The sequence below is a fragment of the Pollachius pollachius genome (genome assembly GCF_949987615.1).
Source record: "Pollachius pollachius genome assembly, chromosome: 6".
Taxonomy (NCBI): domain Eukaryota; kingdom Metazoa; phylum Chordata; class Actinopteri; order Gadiformes; family Gadidae; genus Pollachius; species Pollachius pollachius.
This window is the reverse complement of record NC_136939.1, coordinates 17,456,084-17,478,583: the sequence shown is the minus strand read 5'-3', so window position 1 is coordinate 17,478,583 and position 22,500 is coordinate 17,456,084. Positions and strand designations below refer to the sequence as shown.

Genomic DNA, 22,500 nt, shown 5'->3' with positions numbered 1-22,500 from the left:
CAGTGAGGGCGACAAACGAGGACAGAGTGTTTCAAGGGCAGAGACGGAGGCAGAGAAGACGGCGAGAGGGGTCACGTGACCACCTTGAGCTGGCGGTATCTGAGCGTGTGCGAGGTCAGCAGGAACTCGATGGTCCCGGCCTCGTCAGGGAGCTCCGTCTCGGCCAGCTCCGACCCGAAGCCCTGCAGCAGCTGGGCTATCTCCTTCACCGTCACCGCAAAGCTCTCGATGGCCTGGGGCCACATAGACACACACGCGCGAACACACACACAAATACATGCAGACACAGACACGCACACCCACACACACAGACACACATACATACATGCACACACACCCACACACACACACGCACACACAAACATATGTGCGCACACGCACATATGCACACACACACAAACATACACGCACCGACAAACACAACCAAGAACGTTCAGAGATACACACACACATGCACGTAAAAGCTTTAGTTTCTATGTTTCGTTGACTGTTGTCACTTGTTTACTACTTTAGCACAAGAAGGTCTACTTTAAGACTACTCCAGTTATACACCAAAGGATCCAAGCCATTTCTATACCATGATGCATTTCCTAGCAGGTGGGTTGGAGGTAGAGTAGATGTGAGCTCCTAATCCCTAGGGATTTGATCATCCATAACAGGAGCACTTAAAGCACCATCCCGATGATGATATCCATTTATATGTGGTTGGGATGACATCCCCACGCCCTCCTTGTCCTCACAGGGCATTAGCTCACCTCAGTATAATTCAATGTGTGTTTCATGTTGTCTGTCAGACTATCTGGAGACTATCAGACTACTCTTACTGAAGCTTTAATGGACCATTATCAGTCATCATTCCTCTGCTCTGAGAGTTTTGTGAGGGTCAAGGTCATGGGGGGTAGAGCACCACTTACCCTGCGTAGGACCACCCAGTCGCTCTGGCAGTACTCCACCTTTGCGGTGAACTCTGTGGTGAGGTGGTGCTCGTCGATGTAGCGCAGCAGATCTCCGACCGAGCGCAGCATCACCACCTGGTGCACAAGACAACTCAGCACAGCCCGCCTTCCGTCAGGACCAGGGGGCCACGCATCTAGCGCTAATCTGGTCGACCCAAACGCGACTTCTATTCCCTATTTTCCTCGAGCGCGTTAGTTCAATCTCCCCGGAGCGAGAAGGACAAGAACATCACAAGGAGAATAGGTCGCGAGTTTTGGGACAAAGCATTTTACAACGCAATATCTGAAACTCGTCGCATAATCAAGGCATTCCTCTACTGAAGTCCAGAAGCCTGCTCACTAGTCCCGCCCCTTCTCTCGCTGGTGATGCAGATATGGAGCCCCTGGATCCAGACGCTATAACGTGAGAGGAGACCACCTGGGAACAGGGGTGCATGCACACCATGCAGACACAGCCCGCCTGGCATTGGGCCGGTTTAACTGTGATAACGGTATACTAGGTCGTGGACTGGTGCTTTGGTTTTTTACAGATATCCTCGCTGCCTTTCTTACCGGCATCTTCAACAGGAAGTCATCCTGACTGAAGCGGAAGCCCAGGTCAGTGCTGGAGGAGGGGCTGGGGGCGGGGCTTATCAGGTCAGAGGGGCGGAGCACAAGGATCAGGTGAAGGTTACCTGGGAAAGAAGTCTAGAAGAAGAGAAGATCATGTCATAGATTAGAGCCGATAAGAATGATGGAACAGAGTAGAGAATGAGGGAGAAGAAGAGGTGTATTTTCTAAAGGCGAGGAGAGATTGGAAAGGAGTTGAGAGGAGAGCAGAGCGGGACGGTTTAATGCCTATGTCCACTCAGCTGATGTCTATCTCCACAGGCCCTGTTACAGCATCAGCAACCAGCCTCAGAGACAATCCCTCCCCAAGCAGTGCTCATCCTCTCAGCTCTCCGCTGTCTCTCTCGCTCCATCACTCACCCTGCCAATCAAGCCCTCACTCATTCCTGTCCGTGCTATCCTGTCCCTAGCACTGTCAGACCTTGAAGGAACATTTCAATGATACACAGAATGTTGTTGTTATGTATCAGGCATGTCTTTTGAGGAATAACTTCACTGGGTCCTTTATTTTTTTAAATTAGAACATATGTGTCTCTCCACCACACATATAGATGCATGCAAGCTCATCTTGATTTGAGAAAAGTAGCCGAGATACAACTGTGTGTTGTAATTCTGTCAGTGAGCTAGCACTCAAATTTTGTATGATTCCAAAAGTATTATAGAGGAGTGTGCATGAAAAAAAATGAAAAATAACGATTGGTTGTCAATTTAAGTACCAACTGTACAGTTTCTGCAACATGTGATCGTGGCCATCCAATTATGTTGTGGAGTTAGTTAAACACAATGTTTAAGCTTGTAAAAAAAGACTTAATTAAAGCTTCAAGCTATTAAGTTACTTAATATTATTAACAATAACATTATACATATTATATAACTATTTCTACAACTACAAAATGTTTAATAAACATAAGAATGTTGTGCCACTACAGAAGGCTTTTACACCTCAAATATGTTCTGTGTATCCTGTTTAAACAGGATATTAATTATACAGATGTGTGTTAATAATGTGGTTTCTACTCACAAGATGGGGAGAGTACCTGGTTACCCATTTTGCATAATCATGTTTTAAGCCAGGTGCAACAATACACACTTTCATCCCATAGATAGACCATATCTACGTGGCATTATTAAACATGAACCATGTAAGTAAACACAAAAAGGTAAATTTGGAAGCATATATTGCAAACTGAATTTAGGCGAGGGCCTGTGTAGATGTGGTGTGAGTCACCCTGGAGGCCTACTTGATAAACACACCGATGATATAATGTTTCTGTAGTGAATGTAGGATGTGCTCCTCCTACACAACACTGGCTTCTCGGGTTATGTTTGTGCTCAGGTGTCCTGCTGCTTCGTGCTATGCTCTGAGACCGGTGTATATCAGCTAGTGGGACGACAGCCTGCAGGCTAACCGTAAAGTTAGACATGAACATGTGATCTCCAGGCTCCCTCCAGGATGGCAGACCATTCCAAACACTGACATGGAAAAATACATGAAATGAATACAATAATAGTATCGATCAGTATTAAAAAAAGCTCTGGCGTTACTTTACTGCGGTTGTGGGAGTCAGCATTTAACAAATCTACTCCCCAGTCTTTGGATCCGTGGCTGCGCAATAAGCCACTACGCTGTCTAACTTTAACACGCGTTGAAATACATATGCCTCTGCATCCGCAGATGGCCACTATGTGATACACAGAGTCGCAGGCACGGATCGCACGCACACTTGTGCGTGCGTTTGTCATTGCCCTTCCTGGACTGCAGTAGCAACAAACTCATTTTTTAAGAAACGCTAAATTCAAATTGGACCATATTAAATGCACCACTGTTGGGGATGCATTAAATATGTACATATTGGAGTTGGATTACGTCCCGAGCCCCACTGCCGCAGCACGAGGCACTGCAAGCCAAGAACAGCTAGCCTCTCTCCCTCACCTCTCCCTCATCATCTCTCCCTCATCTCTTCATGCTGCAGCATCCCTCCCGCCCCGCTCCCACAGCATCCCCCTTACCGCGGCGCGGCGGAGACGCGGGAACCCCCGCAGCGGGTTCGCCTCGGCCATGGCAGCGTCTCTGCGGCCGCCCTCTCCGTCAAACTCCGCTGGCTTCACCGCCCGGTAAAGTCTGCGGCGGGACCGGGAGGCGGGACCGGGAGGCGGGAGCGGTAACCTACTGCTGCAGTGAGTGACCACGCGGACGGTGCGGCGACGAGCATATTTCCGGGCAGATCTCCAACTCAGCGTCTCGTGCGGTGCGCCCCGTCGCGTGGGTAAGGGCGTGTCCCGTGGCGCACCTGACGTCAACTCTGAAGAAGTTGCGCTCCGATGTTTGTTGCGATGTGCGCAGTGACACGATGTCCTCTCCAGGACCTCACGCAGATCCCGGATCAGCCCCCCCACATGGTGCTTACAGCGCAGCGTCAAGCACCCAACCTGTTCTACTAAAGCCCAAACTCAATCTCTGCTCTATGGGTGCCGGCCTGTAGACTTGTATACGCTATTACACTTAAAGACAACGTATTTATATTTACTGATTATCATTTCAGAATGATGGAAAGCCAAAAGAGAAGCAGAAAGAAATAAGTAAAGAACGAGAAAGAAAGAAATAGAAAAAAGAAAGAGAGAAAGAAATAGAAAAAAGAAAGAGAGAAAGAAAAAGGTAAGCCAGAGAGACGGTGCAGCGCGGGGGTTGCAGCAGCAGATGGCGCTATAGACTAACCCGCCTCAACCTCTCACCTGTCCGTCTCCGCATCGATCAATGTCAAACTGAAACATGTCAACTCCCGGTTTCCATAAGCATTCCTCAGGCCAGTAGACACTATTATATGCCAAGATCAATATGATTTAAATTTAAAATAAAAACTTTTTAGGATCAGTTTTTACGGTCCACTTCTATAGAATAAAGTAAAAAATATATACATTTATTTATGAGCACACGTTTCTAGAGGCCTTTAACTCAAACATTAGGTCATTTGTAGGCCAAAGTGGATGGAATAATTTTGTGAGAGGCCTTGTGGGATCTGTGCGACAGAGGCTGGGTGGAGCTCTCCAGGGTGGAGCTCAGCAGGAGTAATCATGGTACAGAGTAACAATAGTACAGTAATTATAGTACAGTAATCATAGTACAGAGTCATAATACAGAGTAATCATAGTACAGTAATCATAGTACAGAGTCATCGTACAGAGTAATCATAGTACAGTAATCATAGTACATTAATTATAGCACAGAGTAATCATAGTACAGTAATCATAGCACAGAGTAATCATAGTACAGTAATCATAGTACAGAGTAATCATAGTAAAGCAATCATAGTACAAGTAATCATATTACATAGTTATCATCATGCATAGTTATGATAGTACATAGTGATCAAAGTAGAGTAATCATGGTAGAGTAATCATAGTAATCATAGTACATAGTAATCAAAGTAGAGTAATCACAGTACAGTAATCATAGTACAAAGCAATAATAATACAGTAATAATAGTACAAAGCAATCATAGTACAGTAATCATAGTACAGTAATCATAGTACAGTAATCATAGTACAGGGTAATTCTGATCAGTGAGCAGCAGCTGATGCAGCCCTGGAGGTGAAGCAGCTGTAGACGACCAGACAGCTCTGACTAATCGTTATATCAGGAAGCTCACAAGGGGGAGACTATATATATGTATTGGAGTCCCGTCTCCCCCCTCCATCTATAGAATAGATGGTTGTCTGCCAGCCAGACATTGCCACACACACTGCAAGAGGTGCCACAATATAAAGCCCTGTTGTAAATATATATTTTTGTATAAACAGTATCTTATCCACACACACACACATACACACACACACACACACACACACACACACACACACACACACAGCCAGGGTCAATAAGACATGTCCTGCGAAAATACGCAGGCTACCATATAAACGTCTGAATTCATAGCAAGTAGTCTTTTTATCTAATTACCTTCCCAGTGGATTGGATCTGTCATGTTTATTTGAAGTGTACATGGGCCTTCTGGAAACGATAGGAGGCAGCAGAACCAGGCTCCTGGAACCGGGAAGGCTGATCCAACAGACCTACGGGTTTGTGGTTGGCCACTCAGCAATAACCGCCTGTGTTTCGACACTAGATAGGTATCTATAATCTATGTAGACAGGCAGTTTATTAATTACCTGATGTCATGTATACTATTGTGTGTTTCTGTTGTGTATTGCTTGCATTTTCTTTGTTGTGTATATGTATTGCTCGGCTATTAGTGTCTCCCTGTGTTAAGCACTTTGTGTACCTTGATTACATACCTTGGGGCTCGGTGAAGCTGCACACCTGGTGCACATTGAGTCATCAGTGTGCACAGGTTAAACCATCCGTCTACACACACACTCCAAGAGATCTCCTGGATGGCAACATAGAGCACAAGGTCATGTGTCATAATCTACAAACCTTTACATTAAACCAGATTCAACATCTCAACACTGCGTCCTTGTCAGGACCTTGCTACAATGTATTTTGTACCATAGGTATATTCTGAAATGTGCATTGTGTACGATATCAATTGCTTTGTGGGTGCTTATAGATGGTTTAATAATTACTGACGGGAATTCAGGTGTGTTTTGTTAGTGCCTTAGATAATTAATTCATTAAACAACTCGGGATCAACACAATAGTGGAACAGTCCTTTCTTTTCAATAGTATATGAACATGACTCTATAGCCGGTAGAACAGCCTGACGCCTGAAGTTTCAATGATGCATTTGACACAAAGGGTATAGATATTGTTATATTCTGCCTGTGTTCAGATGGCTTTCCTTTGCTGCACTTAACGCATACAAATATTCTCTTTTTAAGTACAAAATGGACACAGACAATAACCAAACATGTCTGTTGAAATGAGTTGTTAGAGGTAATACCTTCATAGAAATATTCCCAATATTAAAGTAAAGGCATTCATGTTTAAGCATGTTGTAATCTAAAAAATATATATATAAATCTTTACCTTAAAAAATGTACTTGACCATTTGTTTATACCAGCTCAACACTCAAGTTAAGCAGTGAGCAGGGTTCTGAAGCGGGTGGATCAGCCAGGGATCCGGACTGTTCTTTATAAATCCTGTACCGAACTAACTCAGCCCACGGATCCGGACTGAGCTTTATGAAGCTTGTTTTGAACCAGCTCGGCCCACGGATCCAGACGGAGCTTTATAAAGCCTGTAATGAACCAGCTCGGCCATGGATCCGGACTGAGCTTTATAAAGCTGTTTTTGAACAAGCTCAGGCCACGGATCCATCCTGCTAGAATGATCAGACTTTCATCTGCTCTACGCCTTCAAACCATTTTATTAGTATATATGTAATGCATAGGTATAAATAAAATAAAATAAAACCTTGATCCATGTCCTTCTTAGATGCTCTTCTGAGGGATACTCTTTTGGGGTTACTGGAGGGATTAGTCTCCCAGTAGTAGCCCGCTATGCTTGCCTTGTCATCCCCATTGCCAGTATTTTTAAACCCTTCTTGTCCAAAAAAAAGCCTGCCTAATTGGATTACACCATCACACCAGGGTGGCCATGGGGCGGCGCTTCAGTGGGGGAAAAGCAGGGAGAGAGAGAGCTATAGCTGGGGTATAGCTGGACTAAAAGTCAACTCTAGACTACTAGACTACTCTGCACTCCTACCTGGACCCTACAAGACTCTGAGGAACGATTTTTGACAGGTAGGCCTCCACCTATGGTTTAGCTAGATAGATGCATTGCCGGATATATCCTGCATCACAAATGCAAAGACAAAGAAGGACAAAGAAAGCTTGTTTAGAAAACCTCTCAAATCTACAATCTGCTTCACAACTAGGAGATTTGGGAAAATAATGAATTTATTCATTGGAACAACTCTTAGTGAGTTATAGTTTGACATGGAGTATGTCTATGTCCATGAGGCACAACCTTATGCACAACCCCTCCCTCCTTCCCCTGGCCTTGACTGTCTATTCTACTGTTTACATTATTACTGTTGCCTGTTTAGATATTTAATACTGGCTTTCTTAGACTTTAGCCTTGCACTACTATACTTTTTAAATTATTAATATGCTTAGATTATTCCCTTTCATTGTCAATATTTAATGCTGACTTCAAAATTGTATCCTTGCACTACAGTACGTTATTATTTGCACTACCATCATGACACATTCTCCAAGAGCACCTCAACATATATTTTATATATTTTATCGTCCATGTTTTCCATGTTGAGATTTTATTTCATTTTTTATCATCTTGTCACTAACTAAAAGCACTAAAGAGACAGGATCGCTAACCGACAACCATCGCTACCTAAAACTAACAGCTTGTTATCCAGGACATGATACAGGGAGTGCTATCGATGCTAACTAATTATTATACTTATGGCCATCACAAATTGATCTTTCTGAAGCAGCGGCCAGCTCTCTCGCACGACTGCTTTAATAATTATGCCTTGCAGTAATAAAAAAAAAGGTAGAGGTTACGCAATATGTACAGGGAATAAATGTTTGCACCAGCGTGGGAAAGGCCCAATTCAATGCAGATGGTTAAAGAGAACTATCCCAACTCATTACTTTGATACTAACTGTATCCGTCCACTGAACGGGCGCTATCACCTCAGTAGTACTGGGAGAGGCTTGCAGGGCCCGGGGCTAGCACCAGATAACAGCGGCTCCATGGAAGGCGTGTAGATGGCTGCATGACTTGTTGTCGGGTAAATCCGGCCAGGATCCCCCTGGGAGGCGTGCGTCGGTTGCATGACAGAGGCTTTAAGCTTAGGAAGCCCTAACGACGACGCTGTAATCTCAGTCAATACGATTAGCCCTGTGTTATCTTAGAGAATCTATGATATGCCGCATGACAGAAGTCAGAGGGTCACAACGGCTATCCATCCACTCTAAACTCCCAACGTCAATGACCACAATGCGGTTCATCATGTTGTTTTTGTTGTTTTTTCAACAGACACTACTGAGGCCCTCCACGAAATGGCCAAGTAAGTGCTTCTCTGGTCATTTAAACACACATTTTTATAACACAATAATGTATTGAAAATGGTAGGATGTCATGTGCAACATGTGAATCACACGTGAATAAATCAAGTCATACACATAGAACAGCCTTTGAAAGACATTAGTAATAACATAACCAAGTCTACAGTAGCTGTACTGTACAGTACTGTAACAATATAAAAACAAAAAAAAAACTGAGATAAAAGGAAGACTTGCAGCATTAGGAGGAGGAGAAGGGCAGATGTGCGCATTGACCTTCACCCTGGAAGAACCCCCTCTTTAAAGGGCTCAAAGTCTAGATGCGCTCAGGTCACAACAATGGTTCTTTAAACCTGAAATGGCCTTAGGATATTAGGCGGACACCTGCATTAAATGTGCTGGGTCCACACTGGCAGCTTCTCAGCTGCTCCACACTTACAGGCTAACTAGATCTGATAGGAGGGATTACTGTCCTTCTGGTCGCTGCCAAGACCATCTCCGACGTCCGCCATTACAACCATTACAACAAGTACAGATCGAGTTGATTAGTATAGCCCTTCCTCACTGTAACAGTCTCAAAGAGGTTCACATGCCACCTCTTAGGACACCCCCTTATCCTCCAAGAACAAGAAAACCCCCATTAATTATAAAGACATCTTGGGGAGCCACACAGAGTGGGAATCCCTCCTCCCAGAGATGGTAGGAGGGCAATGGGTCCCATAATACACTTTCATAATGTAGCATTACAATAAAACATACAAAGTCAAATGTAATTGTTAGAGCACAGAAAATGTGTATCGCCACTGTGGTTTCGAGCTAGTGGCTAATGAGTAAGCTCGGAGCCAGTGGCGGACATGATCAGATCAACACTCTCCAGCTCCACCAATATCCATTTTCTTTCACCTTTCCTACCATTACTTTTCTACTTTACACAGCTGCCAACCTATGATAGTCACTAAACACTTTTCAGACGCCATGTACTCGCGTGCTGACCAAGCGCTATCAGCGTCTTCATTCATTCATTCATTTGGCATTTGAACATCAGAATTTAGACAGTATACTGTTTGGACTATACTGTACTTAACTTATCTTTACATTGGTTGAGCAATATCCGCCACCATGTGTCCTTCCAGGAGGAAATCATTGGTCTTCATATCAGTTACACAGAATCATACCTCCTCATACAGCATCTTGTAAAATGTAGTCTTTCCTTTAGGCCTTGTAGCGTTGGGTTGCTTGTCCCCTGACCTCTCCGACAAGGTGTCTGCCTCCTATCATTTTGTGTTCTATCATTCTCAGGGTGTACAAGAAGACCAGTGGGAATGGGGGAGTGAGTATGAGTGACTTAACAATTTGAAATATATTTACTTATGCTACTAATACATTCATTATCTCAGTGAAGTCATTTCAGTGAAGTTGTGTGCTTTGCTATGAATTGCAAATTAACAAATGATTGTTAGCAAATCCAAAATCAACTGTGTCCACATAAATTTGACCCTGACCACAGCATTCCTTTCCATCTGTTCCTCAGCTCAGCCTCTACCTGGGAAAGAGAGACTACGTGGACCATGTGACCAAGGTGGACAGCGTGGGTGAGGTCCTCGTTTGTATCATTCAGCCTTCAGGGCTGGATGCTTAGGCTCCGTTATGTGCAGCAACAAGCTGTCATAAGATCCGTGATCAGCTTCACATGTTTACAGATGGGGTTGTGAAGCTGGACCCCAAAGACTTCGGGAGCAGGAAAGGTAACATCAGAGATGAGTTCAGGGACTGAAACATGAAATCCAACCTCTAGCTCAAACCAAAGCCTCCTCACGACCGCACCGTCTGTGGTTGTTTGTTGGTGGCAGTGTTCGTGCAGCTGACCTGCGCCTTCCGCTATGGCCGTGAGGACCTGGACGTGATTGGCCTGTCGTTCAGGAAGGACATCTGGTACGAACAGATCCAGATCTACCCTGAGAGCCACCAGCCCAAGCTGAGCATCATGCACGACACCCTGATGAAGAAGGCCGGGGATAACGCCTACCCGTTCACCTTCGACGTAGGGCAGCACCTCCGCACACACACTTGTATCAAATACATACATACATGTATCAACATAAAGCTGATCGTTATCTCATCACCCACACAGCAAACAATGCATTCAGGAGGATGTGAAACCCCATTCATTTCACCATTTCTGTTCAATTTTCTGTTTCTGTTCCTAGATACCCAACAACCTCCCTTGCTCGGTCGTTCTGCAGCCAGGACCGGACGATAAGGGCAAGGTAAACAAAGGAACATCTGTTCTCTGCATGCCAACACATTCAGATGGGAAGTGACCAAAAAAATATGTTCACCATGGCCAGTGGTAAAACTTCACACACAACTCCGCACACGTACACACACACAATGGAAGTAGTAAATACAATGGCCCAGGTATCGTCAGATTGTGCAGGGACAAGTGACCTTGACAGGAGAGTACAGCAGCAAGGTAGAGCAGCAGTAGAATATATTGGGTTATCGTAGTATTGTGTTCACAACACAAAACTACACTGAACATATACAGGAGTGCTCCACAGAACATCTCCTCTGTTGCCTATTAGGGAAAAGATGATGTGTTGGTTGGCCCTCATTTTAGAGGTCCAGCATTCTGAGGCCTCTGACAGATTCAACAATACCTAGCCTGGCAAGAATAAACACATCAGTTCACATTTGGAGCCCAAGATGATGGCGATAGTCCTGTACCTGGGTTGGTATTTTAGCATCTTGGTCAGAAATGCCTCTTCCATATAGAAAGTATATCCTACCTCATCCAATACCGTCTAACCCCTTTCATTGACAGCCCTCATGTTGGGTTTGTTAGCTGATATGCTTGAGAACAAGCTGTCATCATAACAACAATGGACCAACTGTGGTTTACAAATTAGTGATTGTGCAGACCCTACAGGGGGAAGAATAATGATAATTATATGGGTGTTAAAACCAACATCCGGTTATTTCTGGAGATATACATTCCCTTATGAAACAGACAGCCGTTTCGGATGTGTGGAAAGGTCTCTCAAACACACACACACACACACGCACACACTCACACACACCCCGTTCAACACGTAAAGCCGTGTTTCCATGCAGGCCTGCGGCGTGGACTTTGAGGTGAGGACGTACCTCGCCATGGAGGCCGACAACCCAGATGAGAAGATAGAGAAGAAGTGAGTGTCCCCCCTCCCACAGCTCCCTGTCCAAACCCTGATGTCTCTTCCACACCTCCGCCCAGCCCTCTCCCCTCTCCCCTCCCTGCTGAGGCCGTCTGCTCCGCCCCTCCTGGTGATGATGTCCTGTTGTCTCCATCACTGTGGGGAACAGGGACACCTCTCGGCTCATCATCAGGAAAATCCAGTTCGCCCCGGACCTGGCGGGGGCCGGACCCAGGACCGAGCTCCGCAAGAACTTCATGATGTCGGACAAGCCCATCCATCTAGAAGCCTCCATGGCCAGAGATGTAGGGTGGACACTTTTCTACCGGCTTTAGTCTTTAATACATTTTAGTGCTTTATACCATATGGATTGATTCCCCATATCCATATTCCAATACATTACACACACGCGTTGGGGTCTACACCGCAGAATTAATCATGATCGCAATTATCGCATGTGACTCTCTTGTTGCTCTTGTCCTCAGCTCTTCTTCCACGGTGACTCCATCCCCATAAAGATCAAGGTCAACAACGAGACCAGTAAAACGGTCAAGAACATCAAAATCATGGGTGTGTATTCCACTAAGACATGAGATCTTTCTGTGGTCCACTTCTTGTTTGCTTCCGCCTGGGGATGCTAAACCACATGATGACCTGTTTGTCCATCTCTTTTCCTGTCTCTCCTTGTCTCTCTCCTCCCTGTGCTCAGTGGACCAGGCCACAGACATCATCCTCTACTCCGCCGACAAGTACACCAAGTGTGTCCTGAACAAGGAGTTCAGGCAAGAGACTAAATAGAAGTACATATTTGTCTCGTTGGCTCCAGTTCTTGTGTGTTTGAATGCAGGCTGTCTGCTGCTCTGATAAGACTCTATAGATCTTGGTCCATGTCAGGGCAGACTTTCAAAAGCACTTTTTTAAATGGATTAATTGTTATTGTTTTTTAGTTTCTATTTTTTAGATTTAAGGCTGTGTGTGTGTACGTGTGTTCGATTATGTGTGTGTGTGTGTGTGTGTGTGTGTGTGTGTGTGTGTGTGTGTGTGTGTGTCTGTGTCTGATGTGTTTGCGTGTGTGGGCCTGTGAGTGTGTGTGTGATTTTGTGTGTGTGTCTCTGTGTGTTTGTGTCTGTGTATTGGGGGTAGGGGGGGTTGTATGTATGTGTCTTTGTGCATGTGTGTGTGTGTGTGTGTGTGTGTGTGTGTGTGTGTGTGTGTAGGTTGGTTTCTGTACATTCAAATCTAGTACGTGTGGTATTGAGCAAATGCAAAAGGTGAATAGAGATCAGCCAGCTAACCTTGAGCATCTGCAGTGAGACGGTGGAGGCCAATGGGACCCTGGAGAAGACCCTCTGCATCACCCCTCTGCTGTCAGACAACAAGGAGAAGAGGGGGCTGGCCCTCGACGGACGGCTGAAGGATGAGGACACAAACCTGGCCTCCTCCACCATGTACGGACCCCCATTAATTGCATTGCCACTACTATGCAAAGACACTTCCCATTGAAATCAGCCAATGGGTTTCACATTGAGGTAAATATGGGCTCACAATGCAGTGATCAATTCTTCGTCTCATTCAGCTTAAGGGCAGGCATGGAAAAGGACGCACTGGGAATCATGGTCTCTTACAAGATCAAGATTCACCTCATTGTGGCCGGATCAGGGTAGGTTTCTGATTGGATGCTTTGGCACATTTTAGTTTATTGTCGCCACCTATTGATTGCAATGCTATATTGCAGCCTCAGTCCGTTTCTACTTCGGCATGGTGGCATATCTAATACTTAATTTACTTTTCTCCATTATAGCTTACTGGCTGGACTCACTGGAAGGTATGTCCCGTCCACATCTTGCATACTTATTGTTATGAATGATTAATAGTATTATGATTTTACAATACGATATCTACTAACACTATGAATAAAAATTATAACAATGTTTGTCATTACAGTGATGTTGAACTAGAACTGCCGTTAATCCTCATGCATCCAAAACCCACAGGTATAACACACACACACAAACACACACACACACACACACACACACACACACACACACACACACACACACACACACACACACACAGAAGCAGATATACAGATACACAGATGCACACACACAGATACAGAGACACACACATACATAGCTGCCAAATTGACGCTGAGATTTACCTTTGTTGCTCTCATCTTCTCTTCCATCCAGTCTGACCACCTGAGCAGTGTGTAAGTATCAACATTATTATATGAAACACTTCCTCCTACTTGTAAATCCTACCTGTGCAGCAACTCATTCATGAATTATTGGTGCTAAGGGCCTTCTTTACCTAAGCGGCCATCTTGGTTCCATCTTTGTTCTGAACGCTAGCTGGGTGGTAGAACTCAATGGTGAATCCTGCATTCAGGTGGCCCTAAATTCAAGATGGCCGCTAGGTGTTTAAGTTCTGGAAGATGTTACTTATGTTTCCCTGTGTCCTCTCACTCTGCAGAGTCATGGAGGAGAATAATCAAATGACCCTTGTTAAGGTGAGGGTCGATACAGTAGATATGTTGATTGATTGATTCTCGTGTGCGTATATCAATGACTTCTATGTACTTGTCACTGTTATTGCTGACAGTAAACAGTAAATACAAAATGCATCTTTATTGTTGTATGGTAGAAATGATGCTCTCCATTTGGTTGTTTGCAGAAAGGATGCCAACCTGGCAGAGATATAGGTGTGGAGGAAGGCAGAGGAAGACAAAGGAAGAGGCAACGAGAGGAACACTATAATGTCTATTTTTTCTATGGAATATGTACGAGTTTGATGTAATTAAACCAAAATGACTGAGTGCAATTACAGAATACACTATTCTACATGTTCCTCAAGCTCATTCATAGTTATTTACAGAATTTATGTTATTCTTACACACACACACACACACACACACACACACACACACACACACACACACACACAAACACACAATAACAGTACTTGCTGTGTGGCTAGGATGCCACAGCAGCCACTGCTTAAAGAAGTGAGCTAACAGCTTTCATTTGCAAGGAGGTTGCATGAGGGACTATTAGTTTGCACTTGCACACAAAAGATGTTGCACTGAATATCCTGCTGTTTTATACGAACAACAAACTCTACGAACTACCACTCAACGGCAGCGTCGTTAATGTGAATGAAATACAATAAGTTTTATGTATTCATTATTTTGTTGACTTTCCTGTTATTCAGAGAGAAACATTGCGACGGAACAACTTTGGCCTACCGCTCCACCAGAGCGTCCCCAGCTGCTGCAGCTGTCAGGCCCTGCGTCTGTACACAGGCTAACAGGGTCGGAGGGCGGAGGGGCCTCATCGGGCATCACACACATAGCTCTCCTCCGAGCAACAGCACAAAGCGTAGCATTACAGACACAAATGCTCTTGCAAATTGCAAGAGCATTCTCAGCATGCATAGGAAGCCCCCCCCCCCAACAACGGATGCAAAAAAGAGCAATACCATTCTATGAATTCCTAGAAGCAGGTGACCCCATCTCCTACTATCACAGGGCCCTCCCTTGCCAAGAGGAGAACATGGAGCCCCTCAGCGATCTCACCTCCTCTGACCGCATACTGCTTGAGGGCAGCAGTCTGGCCTCACCAGACTATCATCGGACCCTGTCATTGTTTGGCTCTGACCAGACATTACATGAGGACAGACTATATGACCACCTTGACCTGTCAGAAACTGAGGAAGGTGAGCTATGTATAGACTCAACAGTCTGGCCCTTGAGACTGACAGACACAGGCAGACCTACCTGCCTAGAGACACAGGCTGTGTCAGCTCTGTGGGGACACTGGAACATTACCTGCTACAATGCTACATATATACAGATGGGAACCAAGTTATTGTCCAAAATAAATCATGAATGCAGATCATTCTGACCCGACTAAAATGCAACGTTGACATGAAGAAAAAACTGTCTGTGTAAATTTGTAAATATATGTTAACACTAAACCAGCGGAACACAAACATCTAGTTACCTATTCCCTCGTATTCTTCCTTTTAGCTTCCTCACAGAGCAGAAAAGAGAGAGAGAGAGACACAGAGAGAGAGAGAGAGAGAGAGAGAGAGAGAGGAAAATGATGAGGCCTAAATATGAAGCATACTGTAAATATGACATACATACAGACATACATGATGCATACACTACAAATGTTTACAAACACCCTTACGTAAACTCGGGAGAGTTGAAATACATAACAGTTAAGAATGGCCCGTGCAAATGGCTGTGTATTTTAGGATTTATCAGTTTTATCAGTTTCAGTTATTTCCTTGATCACAAGTTGCTATTCTCAGATAGCCTGTAGGGGGGAGCAGAGGTGCTGGAGTGGGATGATTCACAGGGTCTTCAGCAGAGGAAGAGCAGGCGTCGGCGTGACACCGGAGCGTCACCCACAACGCGCCTTGGATGCGTCGAGTTCACCAACATGTCTTTGAACGGAGGTTTGTAGACTGCGTAGCTAACTTTAAGTAATTAAGCTTACTATCTGCTTCGTATATAAACCTTACGTTAGGTCATGAACCCTAATATCATCGAGGTAGCTCTGTGTTATAGCCTGTGAGTCTTTGCTAACATAGCAAGGTTCACTGTTGTTTTGTAGTCGTTCATTTCAAGATTCAAATTAATTAAACCTCAATAGGAGCAGGTGGACTTCTTGTCTGTAGTTTACCTTGTGTGATTTCGTGAATGATTAAATGATATACGAAGGAACCTGATTTAACATATATGTTATGTGCCTTTCTAAAGACATGGTTGAAATTGTCAAATTTAAAGTGTATTGAACGGGTGGAATTGGTGGGTGTGGTGGAAGATAAAGACGGATGCCCAGTCTGGGAGCACGGCTCCTGCATAACCAACTTATTCCTGCCATCCCAGATGACGAAGACTTCGAGTGGGAGCCGCCAACAGCCGCAGAGATGAAGGTGATCGAGGCCCGCCGAGAACGACAGGACAAAATCAGCAAGATAATGGGAGACTACCTGCTCAAAGGGTTCAAGATGCTGGGGGATTGCTGTGAAACGTGTGGGGTGAGGAGTGCTCTTCTTTGGTGTCTGCCAATGCTTTACAATGGCTTTTATGTTACGGTATAATGCTAATGTTCTGACAGGAGCTTGGACACTTCTGCATGGTATTTTCATCCCAGCCCTAGCTTTTGGGCCTACAAGAAGGAAGTTGAAAGTTTGTATGTTGCTTGTTGAGTTTGTTGTTTCTTCCATGAGGTTTATTGTTTTTTACGATACACAGACGATCCTTCTCCAGGACAAGCAGCAGAAGAACTACTGTGTATCGTGCCAGGAGCTGGACTCCGACGTCGACAAAGACAACCCAGGTACCCTAATGTGCTGTCCTTTTCCAGGAAAAAGGACTAATGCTCTACGATGGAATACAATGAAGTATTTATTTCCCGCACAAACGATACAACTGGTCGAACTCCAAAGAATGCTTAGCAGTAGCTCTGTATTGACCCTCGTTGGAGAGGCCAGTGAGGACCGGCCAGTCATCGCTCCGGGCTGCTGGCTGAGCTCTGGGCGGCTCTGCTGGCTAGGAAAAGCAGGCTCTGCTTTTCAAACAATCTCTTATACCTGACCAGAGCTGTTCTTGAAGCCATACTAAGGGGGTCCTCAACTAAGATTTACATGGTCGAATTTGATTCCTCAGGCCAGGCCAGTGTCATCATCTATATTTCTTTATGCAGCCAGATTGCTTTTGTGACTTTTGCGTGATTCAAACACTTGAAAAAAAACAAATGTTCTTTCAGGGTTCCCCACGGCTGTCTATATGCCCGGCACCGCGCCTCCGCTTAATGACTGACAACCTCTCACTTAACAATATGATGACAATGTACCATAGTAAAGGATGGATGCAAACTTACATTGACCTTCACATCCTGTTTTCTTCCAGTCTCACGTTAACCCATTCTAAATTCTCCTTGTGTGCAGCGTTGAACGCCCAGGCGGCCCTCTCTCAGGTGAGGGAGAGGCAGCTCTCCTCTCAGCCGCCTGCCCCTGATCCCAACGTAGGCCCTGGCGGCCTCCAGGCTAGCGGGTCCGTCCCCCTGCCCAGACCGGAGCACTGCGAAGGGGCCGCCGCCGGCCTCAGAGGCGCCTTGCTTCCGGCCCCTCCCCCAGCTCCCTCCGCCGTAGCTGTCTCCGCCCCCGCGTCGGTCACCCCAGCGCTCCTGCCCGTGCCCGCCCCCCCGCGCCCGGCCGGCGTCCAGCAGCCCGTGCTGCGAGAGGCGGAGGAAGCCATCCTCACCAAGCTGCGCTGGGCCAGCTGCCAGCTGCAGACCTCGGCCTCCCTGGAGGCCAGCATCCAGCTGTGCAGCCTGATCACCAGCTGTGCCAAGTCTCTGCAGAGCCTCCGGGAGCTCAGCCAGTAGAGCGGCGCTGTGGAACGCTGCGATGGCTGGCGGGTCCTCCCTGGCCTACAGTCCATGGCAGATGAACTGATCCATAGGGGCAGCAGCAGCTGGGTTCTGGTTGGCTGGTTGGGGTCAGGTGGTACAACGTATACGGTCATAGTGCGGAGTAGGGATGTTACTGGGCACCCGATCAGAGATAGTGCCGTCCCTGATGTTTGGTTACCCTCACTTTTTGCTGTCAACTGCTTTGCTTCAATGGGGGGGGGGGGGGGGTCCACACTTTTAATGGACGGACAGGTGTACTTATATTATTGCAGGTTGCTACTATTGGTCCAAAACTCTTGACCACCAATCTGAGATTTACCTAATCAAGCCTGTTTAGGTGATTTCCGATTGGTCGGTTTGGTTTTTGTGTGGAAGGGAAAAGAATAAATAAAAACCTTTTAGGTATATTATTACTGTTATTGTTGAAATATACATGTCATGTCATTTGACTAATTTACAAAAAAACAAGCTCTCGTAGTTTGAGGATGTTTGGCCCTTCACAAAAAAGTTACGTAGGATATGAGATCAATATTTTAGCATGAGCTCGGTAGCGTTCTGAATTTGGATGATCAGTCATATCTTTTGGGATTCATTGTGGGAATTACACTTGCAAAAAAGTATTGTGAAGAATATTCCTCAGACAAGTATTACAAGTTATTACAAGTTATTGTTTGCAAGTACACCAAATGTGCTTAACGTTGGAACTAGTATATAGGGCCTTACTTCCTAGTGCATAGTTTCTGTTGTCCCTTACCCAGAGATAAAGCACTATGGGAAACGTTGAGTCAGTCGCAGAGGCTCTACATGTTTTGGTTGGTAGAGTTAAGACCTTCGACACGTACCTATGCAGGCCTCACACCGTGTTCTGTGGGACGTGAGGGGTACTGAGGATTTAGCTGAACTGCTCTGTAAGCTACCTGAATAAATGTTGCTGTAAAGATCTTGTGTTTGATATCTGCCTGCAGGAGTATGTGGAATGTTGTAAAGGTATATTATGTATAACTAAGCTCAACAATTACTGACCTATTTGGAAACCTGTAAAGGGCTTGTTTATTTACCGTCTAGGACTGCGTAATCGCCAACAAAGCTGCTCTGTTTTGCTTATTACAAACGTCTAGTATGGGCTAGCAGGGAGGGACTGACTGTCAGTTTCCCTTCTGACCAACTACGGGCTGCAACTGGGTTTAGGGGCGGAGGGCGGGTCCACTGCTGGCTACAACTGGGGATGTCGGCCGACTTTCTGGGACAAAGGAGGAAAGCGACGGCAAAAATAGCTGTCATAATACGTTACTAATGAGTTTTCTATTTTTATGAAGCTTGATGTCCGTTTGGCTGTAAAGCATAATAGCCTCTTTCCGAAAAGCATCAGCACATCTCGGGAAATAAATGCTCTGAACTTGGGGCTACGTTCATAACTTGGTGAGCAGCAGGATGAACGAGACGCGGCAGTCCAGCGGTGAGGAACATCAGGGCGGCTGCGTGTGTTCCCCCGAGGGGCTACCGCCGCTGCCCAAGAGTCTCAGCGGGTTCCTGACCTCCAGCGGCGGCTCCTGGCGTGACATGGGAAAGGTGCAGAGCACGCGTGTGCGCGTCGAGGCAGACCTCAGCCCAGCGGGGGCACGCGGGGACGCGTCAACAGGCAGTCTGTGCAAGCACGTCGGCTTGGACGGCGCTCTAGCGTTGCTGCGCAAAGAGATGGTGGGTCACGTGATGTTTTATCTTTTATCAAGCAAACGCGATTCTGTTCGTGTCTGAATGTCTGCTCTTGCGATGTGTTGAGTGCGTCTAAATGATATATAAGTCCTTTTGTGGCCGCACACTAGGTCGGTGTGCGTCAGTTGGACGTGTCACTTCTCTGCCAGCTGTGGTCACAATACGAGGCCGTCCAGGAGTACAAGGGAAGCGCTCTTCTCTCCGAGCAGTCGTACAATGCAGAGGACAACGACTATTCAGAGGACGAGGACGAGAAAGACGACGAGGAAGATGGGGACATGGAGACTGCAGTATCTTCATTGCCCGACTCCTGCCTGCATCTGCCGCCCCCTAGCGGCAGCTCAAATGATTAGTGGTTTCAGGGCTCGTTCCATTGGCCTAAGGACCTATAATCACCTAAGGCTTAGGTGATTACATGTTCGGTGTCATTTGAACGACATGGAGGCGTTTGATCTGTGAGGTATATGTTAACATTCGTTTTTCACTTAGATTCACTCTGAGAAACTGGCTCTCAGTGAGCTCGAGTTTCAGAGGAGACGTGCAAACAGAGCCCCCCCCCATCATGTCTATTAAAACCTTGCGTACTGAAACACTTTTTGGTGCTTCTGGAAGATAACGAAAGCAAAGCTTATGGGATTTAGTTTGACTGCAATAAAAAAAATACATCGGATTTCTGTTTATTTACTAGAAAATGGATGTTTATCTTAAAATATGCTGATGAGGTTGGCAGATCATTATTCTAGACATTTAATCAATAGAAAATATTTTAAGTATATAATTTAAAGTATATAATCCATCAACTTTGATATAATGCTGTACTTGGAAAAAAACAACGCATCTTATAGACGTCCTTCAAGCAGTAAAAATGCACGATATGTCCTCCAGGGGGAGCACTATGTTTTCCACCAAACATCCTATCGAAGTGAATAACAATTTGCTGTGATCTGGGAGGGGGGCGGGGGGCGTGGTGGTAGTACAACGACCCATGCTCTTCTATTTATAAACAACATATGTTTGGATATTGTTAGACTATATTCTGCCTAGATGCCTCTGACTCTATCTGCTGTCGCCTGATTCTCAGTCTCTTTTCTGTCCTAACTTGACCGTCTCTCTCTATGCTGCATTGTCTCTCTACATCTGACTGCTCATTCCCCGTGTTGCTATTCTAGTTATGTGTCCTACAGCTTCTGTTTAGAACTCTATTCTAATTATCTGCATACCCATCTTCTGTCCTCACATCTTGTAAGAGCATCACTCTTTCTATTTGCTACCTTTTGTCTACCTGAGTTCTTATCAGCAACCTCTTACCCCTGGCCTCTGGCCCAGGGGTAAGAGGCCAGGGGTACAGTTTTGTAGGAGTTACAATATGGTGAGGTTAGAAATTTGTGTGTGTGTGTTTGTGTATGTGTGTGTGTGTGTGTGTGTCTGTGTTTGTGTGTGTGTGGCAATGCAAATTGCGTGTCCCTGTATGTAAATGCTTGCATGTGTGTGTGAGAGGCCATGGTGGGGGTGTATAGCTGTATGTGTGTGTGTGTGTGTGTGTGTGTGTGTGTGTGTGTGTGTGTGTGTGTGTGTGTGTGTGTGTGTGTGTGTGTGTGTGTGTCTAGCTGAATTCTGGGCCATCTCTGAGTCACGACAGAGCTGTTCCCATGCAGCTGCCCGTGTCCATTCAGCCAGCTCTCTAAAAATACACCTCCACTCACCCAGGAAAAACCCCACCGTGCCATGACACACACATACACACACACACACACACACACACACACACACAAACACACACACACACACACACACACACACACACACACACACACACAAACACACACAATAGTTCGCTATGGAAACTATTGCTCTGTATTTAACTATGAGCCACCTCTGGCCGCTGCTTGACGCAGCAGCAGCACAACAAGTTAAAATGTCCGGTGCATCTCCGGTGCATTATAAACTGGTGCATGACAGACGTTGAGCATGTACAGTACAGACAGTCTGGGTGTCAATCAATCAAGTGGAATGAAAGTGGCTCAGATAAGCCTGATGCGGTGGCACTCAGCGATCAAAGTCTACGATGGGTTACTTACATTGCTCATGAGAACCGTCTAAGATAAAGGACTTTGCATAGAGCCAAACGGGCTAACCTTTGCATAGGCCTACTTCTCTATCTCTCTCTCTCTCTCTCTCTCTCTCTCTCTCGCGCGCGCGCGCGCGCGCTCTCTCTCTCCCTCTCCTTATCCCTCTCTCTCTCCTACTTTCTCCAACTCAGTCTCTTCAACTTGTGAGAGGGGAGGAGTGCGAACTAATTCTAGAGCCTCTAGTCACTCGCGTCCGTCCTGTAAACCAAGCTGTCGGATCTCTTTCCCGGACTACTCTCCGAGGACTGGAGTTTCCCTGAAGCTCACCCAGACATCGCTTCTGTTGCTCTCTTGTCAGCTCAGAGAGGTCTACTGACTTCTCGCTTTATGGGGGCTTGCTTTGTCAGATTCGTTTTCGATTCCGCTTTAATTATATCACAATCAGTGAATCATGCACACGCATTCCCTTCGGTAGCTTAGGCCTACATGTGGACATTTGGTCGTTACCCAACTCGTGTTGCTCATGGTGTCAGGTCGGAGCTTGCTGTTCATCCC

The 22,500-nt window shown here is 45.7% G+C and overlaps 5 protein-coding genes across 6 annotated transcripts in view; 4 read left to right on the top strand and 1 right to left on the bottom strand.

The window, feature by feature from the left end:
• Positions 1-3,626, bottom strand: part of mcf2b (MCF.2 cell line derived transforming sequence b) — a gene marked incomplete at both ends in the record, with an annotated part of 20,418 nt that extends 16,792 nt beyond the window's left edge. Inside the window, 4 exons of the mRNA XM_079739081.1 lie at positions 84-233; positions 915-1,031; positions 1,509-1,643; positions 3,576-3,626. Coding sequence (XP_079595207.1) covers positions 84-233; positions 915-1,031; positions 1,509-1,643; positions 3,576-3,626 — 453 coding nt within the window. The remainder of the gene's footprint in view (positions 1-83; positions 234-914; positions 1,032-1,508; positions 1,644-3,575) is intronic.
• A 4,924-nt stretch (positions 3,627-8,550) lies between these two features.
• On the top strand, positions 8,551-14,233 carry arr3a (arrestin 3a, retinal (X-arrestin); the record flags this gene model as incomplete). The annotated part of the gene is made up of 15 exons (XM_079739080.1): positions 8,551-8,558; positions 9,853-9,883; positions 10,085-10,145; positions 10,254-10,298; positions 10,404-10,594; positions 10,761-10,820; positions 11,668-11,744; positions 11,899-12,034; positions 12,215-12,299; positions 12,439-12,511; positions 13,040-13,177; positions 13,306-13,389; positions 13,531-13,554; positions 13,674-13,723; positions 14,208-14,233. The coding sequence occupies 15 exons, from the start codon at positions 8,551-8,553 to the stop codon at positions 14,231-14,233; spliced, it is 1,089 nt and encodes a 362-aa protein (XP_079595206.1).
• A 1,901-nt stretch (positions 14,234-16,134) lies between these two features.
• Positions 16,135-19,101, top strand: znrd2 (zinc ribbon domain containing 2). Of its 2 annotated transcripts, none has more exons than XM_079738805.1 (4): positions 16,135-16,199; positions 16,633-16,784; positions 17,002-17,086; positions 17,697-19,101. In XM_079738805.1, the coding sequence occupies exons 1-4, from the start codon at positions 16,184-16,186 to the stop codon at positions 18,134-18,136; spliced, it is 693 nt and encodes a 230-aa protein (XP_079594931.1). In that variant the 5' UTR covers positions 16,135-16,183; the 3' UTR covers positions 18,137-19,101. The 2 variants fall into 2 exon arrangements, with proteins under 2 accessions (XP_079594931.1, XP_079594932.1); XM_079738806.1 differs by lacking the exon at positions 16,135-16,199 and adding an exon at positions 16,202-16,226.
• A 308-nt stretch (positions 19,102-19,409) lies between these two features.
• LOC307077106 (protein FAM89A-like) lies at positions 19,410-20,530 on the top strand. Its single transcript, XM_079738390.1, has 2 exons — positions 19,410-19,861; positions 19,987-20,530. The coding sequence occupies exons 1-2, from the start codon at positions 19,595-19,597 to the stop codon at positions 20,227-20,229; spliced, it is 510 nt and encodes a 169-aa protein (XP_079594516.1). The 5' UTR covers positions 19,410-19,594; the 3' UTR covers positions 20,230-20,530.
• A 1,646-nt stretch (positions 20,531-22,176) lies between these two features.
• The window catches only part of LOC307077078 (EH domain-binding protein 1-like protein 1), a 29,149-nt gene continuing 28,825 nt past the window's right edge, over positions 22,177-22,500 (top strand). The window contains exon 1 of the mRNA XM_079738353.1: positions 22,177-22,500. This exon is cut by the window's right edge and continues 245 nt beyond it. The gene's annotated coding sequence lies outside the window, so the exon portion shown is untranslated.